This window comes from Nanorana parkeri, unplaced genomic scaffold (genome assembly GCF_000935625.1).
Source record: "Nanorana parkeri isolate BGI_ZX_2015 unplaced genomic scaffold, ASM93562v1 scaffold2459, whole genome shotgun sequence".
In the NCBI taxonomy this organism is placed as follows: Eukaryota; Metazoa; Chordata; class Amphibia; order Anura; family Dicroglossidae; genus Nanorana; species Nanorana parkeri.
In genome coordinates this window covers 58,802-66,420 of record NW_017308727.1, presented here as the reverse complement: position 1 = coordinate 66,420, position 7,619 = coordinate 58,802, and the positions used below count along the sequence as shown (strand labels likewise).

Here is a 7,619-nt window from a genome sequence, read left to right as displayed (position 1 = left end):
GGGGTGTTGGGACGACATATAAAGGTGATTATTGCCATTGGTCAGAGATCATATTGTAGAATGTTGATCTCGGGGATGTCTCTGTTATCAGGAGGGAATGTGTTTCTCCGGTCAGAGTATTCGGGGTCGTCGTGACTTCCTCTGGATCAGTTGCGGGTTTAGGATGTCTTTATATTCGATGCGTCGTTTTCATGTACTCTCTGCATATCTCTTCCAGGTGCCCATCAAGCAGTCACCAGCGGAGTCATTCGGTGCCCTGCCAGCCGGGAACTTCCACCCCCCAGCATGAAGAGTGAGTACATCATTGTGCAGACATTACTGTCAGGTGTAGGGGGAGGAGCTCAGTGGACAAGCAGCCAATCGCATTTCAGATGAAGCGCAGAGTTACTGGCGGGTTTCTCGGCTTCCATCTTTGTAAGTCCACACTTGTGTCATGGCAGTGTCTTTGGTCGCTGGGATTTGTAGTTCAGCAATGTGTGACTATGTGGCTGAGATATACAATTGTGTGATATCATTGGTGTTGTCATAGTTGTGTCTCCTCCCAAACTGGCTTTGTGTCACAGCTCAGGGCCCCGTAACCAGAGATCGCAGATAAAGCCGACAGACCGTGCCGAGAAATGTTACCTGTCACATAGATTTCCAGCACAAGCACAGTGCTATGGACTCCTTCCAGCCACCAGTCATGTGACTAGAGCCAAGGCACTGACCACATGATCCCTGGGACTGACCTTCAGGCAGAGTCAGCCAATCAGCAGCCTATGTGAATCTCGCAGCAGACCCAGTGCCCTGAGAGATCTTAGACCCCCCATAATCTACTGGGAGCTAATTCCACAACTGCCAGCAACGCCAAACCCTGAATGTGCCAAGAATAGGGAGATCTATATCTGCATCGGAAAATGAGGTTGTGCGTGAGAATTGTATTCTGCAGTCACAATGTGCCCAACGCAACGCACGTCCATTATGTAGACCAAAGATTGTGGACCTCAAACCTATATAGTCTTGTTAGAAATTTCATTCTGAAACCATGGCCATTATAATGGGGTCCCCCCTCCCCCTCTATAACCATTATTATGGAGTTGGTCACTCATTGGGGCTATATCATCCTCCACTCTTCTAGGGAGGCTTCCAGCAAGATGTGTTTGGGGAGAGGGTGGTGGAAGATTGTGTCAATTTCTCAGTTCAGGTACTTGTGTTGGATGAGAAGGCCTCACTTGTAATGTTGCTCAGTATGGCTGAGGTCAAGGCTCTGTGCAGGACTCTTGAGTTCCTCCACACCAAACTGGTCACACCATGTCTTTATGGAGCTGGCTTTGTACACAGGGGACAGTCATGGGGGAACAGAAAAGGTCTTCACCAAACTGGTCACACCATGTCTTTATGGAGCTGGCTTTGTACACAGGGGACAGTCATGGTGGAACAGAAAAGGGTCTTCACCACACTGGTCACAGCATGTCTTTATGGAGCTGGCTTTGTACACAGGGGACAGTCATGGTGGAACAGAAAAGGGTCTTCACCACACTGGTCACAGCATGTCTTTATGGAGCTGGCTTTGTACACAGGGGACAGTCATGGTGGAACAGAAAAGGGTCTTCACCACACTGGTCACACCATGTCTGTATGGAGCTGGCTTTGTACACAGGGGACAGTCATGGTGGAACAGAAAAGGGTCTTCACCACACTGGTCACACCATGTCTTTATGGAGCTGGCTTTGTACACAGGGGACAGTCATGGTGGAACAGAAAAGGGTCTTCACCAAACTGGTCACACCATGTCTTTATGGAGCTGGCTTTGTACACAGGGGACAGTCATGGTGGAACAGAAAAGGGTCTTCACCAAACTGGTCACACCATGTCTTTATGGAGCTGGCTTTGTACACAGGGGACAGTCATGGTGGAACAGAAAAGGGTCTTCACCAAACTGGTCACACCATGTCTTTATGGAGCTGGCTTTGTACACAGGGGACAGTCATGGTGGAACAGAAAAGGGTCTTCACCAAACTGGTCACACCGTGTCTTTATGGAGCTGGCTTTGTACACGGGGCACAGTCATGGTGGAACAGAAAAGGGTCTTCACCACACTGGTCACACCATGTCTTTATGGAGCTGGCTTTGTACACAGCGGACAGTCATGGTGGAACAGAAAAGGGTCTTCACCAAACTGGTCACACCGTGTCTTTATGGAGCTGGCTTTGTACACTGGGGACAGTCATGGTGGAACAGAAAAGGGTCTTCACCATACTGGTCACACCATGTCTTTATGGAGCTGGCTTTGTACACAGGGGACAGTCATAGTGGAACAGAAAAGGGTCTTCACCAAACTGGTCACACCATGTCTTTATGGAGCTGGCTTTGTACACAGGGGACAGTCATGGTTGAACAGAAAAGGACCTTCACCAAACTGTGACCACAAGGCTGGAAGAGCACAATTGTCTACAATGTCTTTGTATGATGGAGGATCACCAGAACCTTCACTGGAGGCTCCTGGCCTCCATCATATGGCTATGACATATAAAGGTGTATTTACGTTATTTCCTGATCTGGAGCAGTTGCTGCTGAGCTGTGTGTGTGGTGAGGAGCCGATCGGGATGACATATGGTGTAGGGAGAGTTAAGCGCCTTGATGAGTGTAATTACAGGGCCTCACTATCTTTATAAGTCGGATTGCAGCTACAGAGGGGCCTAATAGTGGTCTGAATAATTAACGCCGCTCTGCGCTGCCCTCTTCATCTTCAGAACACCGACAGCTTTGAAGTCCGGCCATCAGACACCTGTCTGCCGCCTTTCATTTTTAATTGGCTGACCCCGAGACCCCCAGCTGCCTCCGCAGAGAAGACTTTGTATTTAATTTTTTATCTTCTCCGAGCCGGAAACACGAATGCCAACCCAACCCAACCGCTCGGAGTACCCGGCGGAAAACGTCTGTCCGGCACTTTTAAATCATGCCTCTGGGGACGGAACTACAGCTGCCTGTATGTCAGATTCTCCTCAGGCTTTAGGAGACAGGAAGTGTTCTGTGTACAGGAAACAAACTTCCCCCGCTCAGCAAATTTATTGGGTCAGTTTACAGAGATTTTTGGGAAACAAAACATTTATGACTGATCTTCTCACCTACGAAATATGACCAAATGTATAAGACCCCTTCCACCTCCCAATGTCTACCTTCAGGTGTCTCCAGTGAGGGGTCTGGTACTACTCCATCATACAAAGACATTGTAGACAATTGTGGTCACAGTGTGGTGAAGACCCTTTTCTGTTCCACCATGATTGTCCTCTGTGTACAAAGCCAGCTCCATACAGACATGGTGTGACCAGTTTGGTGAAGACCCTTTTCTGTTCCACCATGACTGTCCCCCGTGTACACCCCAGCTCCATAAAGACATAGTGTGACCAGTTTGGTGAAGACTCTTTTCTGGTCCACCATGACTGTCCCCTGTGTACAAAGCCAGCTCCATAAAGACACGGTGTGACCAGTTTGGTGAAGACCCTTTTCTGTTCCACATGACTGTCCCCCGTGTACAAAGCCAGCTCCATAAAGACATGGTGTGACCAGTGTGGTGAAGACCCTTTTCTGTTCCACCATGACTGTCCCCTGTGTACAAAGCCAGCTCCATAAAGACATGGTGTGACCAGTCTGGCGGAGGAACCCTGGGATCCTGCAGAGCCCTGACATCAACCCTACTGGACACCTTTGGGATGAATTGGAATGCTGACTGTGAGCCACGGTCTTCTCATCCAACATCAGTACCTGACCTCACACATGGCACACATTCCCTCGGACACCCTCAAATCTTGAGTGGGGCTGTTATAGCCACAGAGGGGCACAACTCTATCTAATTGTCCAAGGTTTGGATTGGGATGGCCAACACGATGATGTAGGTGTGGAGGTCAGGGGGCGTGGCGGTCAGGGGGCCGTGGCGGGTTATCGGGTCGTACACACAGAACATTTCTCGCCCTATAATAGTCTGATATCCATTGTGGTTTTTTTTATTTTCCAGCCAAACAGAACCAAAGAGACAGCCGGCCGCCCCTCCCCCCGGAGAGCTGACGGTGACATATTTCCTGTGTGGGGAGGAGATCCCGTACCGGCGGATGCTGAAGGCGCACAGCCTGACTCTGGGGCACTTCAAAGAGCAGCTCAGCAAAAAAGGAAATTATAGGTACGAAGCCAGAACTATTCCCGTGTAAGGATTTCCCTTCAACAGTGTGAGTGCAACTTACCCAACCGTACGTCACAACCCCCACCCGCCATTACCAGACTCCGCCTCCATACCCATCCACAGCAATCACAACTGTCTGGGTTGCCCTACATCAGACATTCATGTTGTTCTAGTGCAGCTTTCATCTGATTGGTTGCTGTGGGGCAACACAAACACTTCATATTTATTTATTTTGCTGATTATACAAAATGTATGTGATTATTATAAATACTAAACAATGAGATCTTCAGACATATGACGCCGTAACCATAGCAACCAACTCCACCTCACTTTACTACAGTCAGCCAATGTTATGGGGTCACTCCACCCAGAACTGAGGGGCTCCCACCATCCCTGTGCCCATTATGAGGAGCTCCCACCATCCCTGTGCTGAGTTCCCGGGTCTGTACACCCGCTGTGCCCATTATGAGGAGCTCCCCCCATCCCTGTGCTGAGTTCCCGGGTCTGTACACCCGCTGTGCCCATTATGAGGAGCTCCCCCCATCCCTGTGCTGAGTTCCCGGGTCTGTACACCCGCTGTGCCCATTATGAGGAGCTCCCCCCATCCCTGTGCTGAGTTCCCGGGTCTGTACACCCGCTGTGCCCATTATGAGGAGCTCCCCCCATCCCTGTGCTGAGTTCCCGGGTCTGTACACCCGCTGTGCCCATTATGAGGAGCTCCCCCCATCCCTGTGCTGAGTTCCCGGGTCTGTACACCCGCTGTGCCCATTATGAGGAGCTCCCCCCATCCCTGTGCTGAGTTCCCGGGTCTGTACACCCGCTGTGCCCATTATGAGGAGCTCCCCCCATCCCTGTGCTGAGTTCCCGGGTCTGTACACCCGCTGTGCCCATTATGAGGAGCTCCCCCCATCCCTGTGCTGAGTTCCCGGGTCTGTACACCCGCTGTGCCCATTATGAGGAGCTCCCCCCATCCCTGTGCTGAGTTCCCGGGTCTGTACACCCGCTGTGCCCATTATGAGGAGCTCCCCCCATCCCTGTGCTGAGTTCCCGGGTCTGTACACCCGCTGTGCCCATTATGAGGAGCTCCCCCCATCCCTGTGCTGAGTTCCCGGGTCTGTACACCCGCTGTGCCCATTATGAGGAGCTCCCCCCATCCCTGTGCTGAGTTCCCGGGTCTGTACACCCGCTGTGCCCATTATGAGGAGCTCCCCCCATCCCTGTGCTGAGTTCCCGGGTCTGTACACCCGCTGTGCCCATTATGAGGAGCTCCCCCCATCCCTGTGCTGAGTTCCCGGGTCTGTACACCCGCTGTGCCCATTATGAGGAGCTCCCCCCATCCCTGTGCTGAGTTCCCGGGTCTGTACACCCGCTGTGCCCATTATGAGGAGCTCCCCCCATCCCTGTGCTGAGTTCCCGGGTCTGTACACCCGCTGTGCCCATTATGAGGAGCTCCCCCCATCCCTGTGCTGAGTTCCCGGGTCTGTACACCCGCTGTGCCCATTATGAGGAGCTCCCCCCATCCCTGTGCTGAGTTCCCGGGTCTGTACACCCGCTGTGCCCATTATGAGGAGCTCCCCCCATCCCTGTGCTGAGTTCCCGGGTCTGTACACCCGCTGTGCCCATTATGAGGAGCTCCCCCCATCCCTGTGCTGAGTTCCCGGGTCTGTACACCCGCTGTGCCCATTATGAGGAGCTCCCCCCATCCCTGTGCTGAGTTCCCGGGTCTGTACACCCGCTGTGCCCATTATGAGGAGCTCCCCCCATCCCTGTGCTGAGTTCCCGGGTCTGTACACCCGCTGTGCCCATTATGAGGAGCTCCCCCCATCCCTGTGCTGAGTTCCCGGGTCTGTACACCCGCTGTGCCCATTATGAGGAGCTCCCCCCATCCCTGTGCTGAGTTCCCGGGTCTGTACACCCGCTGTGCCCATTATGAGGAGCTCCCCCCATCCCTGTGCTGAGTTCCCGGGTCTGTACACCCGCTGTGCCCATTATGAGGAGCTCCCCCCATCCCTGTGCTGAGTTCCCGGGTCTGTACACCCGCTGTGCCCATTATGAGGAGCTCCCCCCATCCCTGTGCTGAGTTCCCGGGTCTGTACCCCCGCTGTACCCATTATGAGGGGTTCATATTATATTATCGGGGAACCATGGCAGGAGATTGGGGTCCCCAGGACATATCGGAGCAGGTGACCCTTTCAGTAGACTTCCCCTGATATCGGTGTTTTGGGGGGAGTGACCCTATAACAGGTTGCTTCTGAATGGTTGCTGTAGGTTACCGCCCCCTCTGGGGATTCCAGCACTGAGCATGCTCCATGTTTGCAGCTTCAGTAGGGATTGTATTGGTCTCGGCTCACGGCTGCTGTCAGTATACACAGGGGGGAAATCCGTGAGCGTTCATGGTTGGCTATCAGCATTAATATGAGGATTGGCTTCAGGCTCCGCCCTCTTGCGTAGGACGCAGCTCAGGCTCCTCCCTGGTACAGCTCAGTGACATGTCTTCCTGTTCTCAGCATCAGATGATCTGTGAAAACATTTAATAACATGTCCCATGCGTGTTTGCATGCAGGCTCTTGAACTATCCGCTTTGTGGTCTTTTGTTGATGGTAGAGTACAGGACACAGGCAGATTCAGAGACCTCCGGGTAATATGCCGGTATCACCAGGTGATTGGCCAGAGCTGTGCGGACCCTCTTATAACCCCTCCCCCTCCAGGAAACCCCCCGTTTTTGGTCATGTCCTTGTGATGGGCGTGTCCTCTATTAAGGGGGAGTTACCTTTCTCTCCTGTGATGCTTCATGCATGTTCCTGCTGCGTCCAGCCATGGATCTTCAGCTTCAGGGACTGTACCTGGACTCCACCGGACAGGAGACATGGGGCCGGAACTTGTCCCTGGACGCTGGATCTCCACATCCGGCACCCATCTCAGGAAGTAGTGCCGGATGTGGAGATCTGCCCATGCGGAGTGAGTGGACACGGGGGAGGGGTCTCTGCATCCCGAGCTGTTTCAAGAGATTTGCTGCCGCTGGAGGGAGGTGGATCCGGATCTCCTGGCAGCTTTAATAACCTGGACATGTTTGTATCCGGTCCAGGGACCCCCGAGCCTTCATATGTTCTGGTGACTTTGTGGGATCAGTTCTCTCTGATCTTCTCCGTTCCTCCCTGGAAGATCCTTATCTGCTTCACATGATCCGAGGTCCTCGCATGACCCAGGAGAGTTTGGTATGCAGACAAGATTTGGCTTCTGGTGGACTCCCTGTGGCCACTTAAAGACCGCCCGGACCTCCTATCTCAGGGTCCGGGACTCCATCCTGCTTCTCACTCACTGGCTTAGACACCTTGGTTGATGAAGGCCAGGCCTTGAGGGTTGAGGTTTGGCTGACTCAGTCATTCCTACACTCTTGCATGTCAGGAAGTCCCCCTCTCTCAGGATATATGATCATAGAGGGCTTACCTTGCCTGGTATGAAC

General features: G+C 52.8%; 1 protein-coding gene across 1 annotated transcript in view; it reads left to right on the top strand.

Annotated features, from left to right (window-relative positions):
- AXIN2 (axin 2) overlaps positions 1-7,619 on the top strand; it is a 22,784-nt gene that overhangs the window by 13,769 nt on the left and 1,396 nt on the right. Inside the window, exons 8-9 of the mRNA XM_018573627.1 lie at positions 218-292; positions 3,995-4,156. Coding sequence (XP_018429129.1) covers positions 218-292; positions 3,995-4,156 — 237 coding nt within the window. The remainder of the gene's footprint in view (positions 1-217; positions 293-3,994; positions 4,157-7,619) is intronic.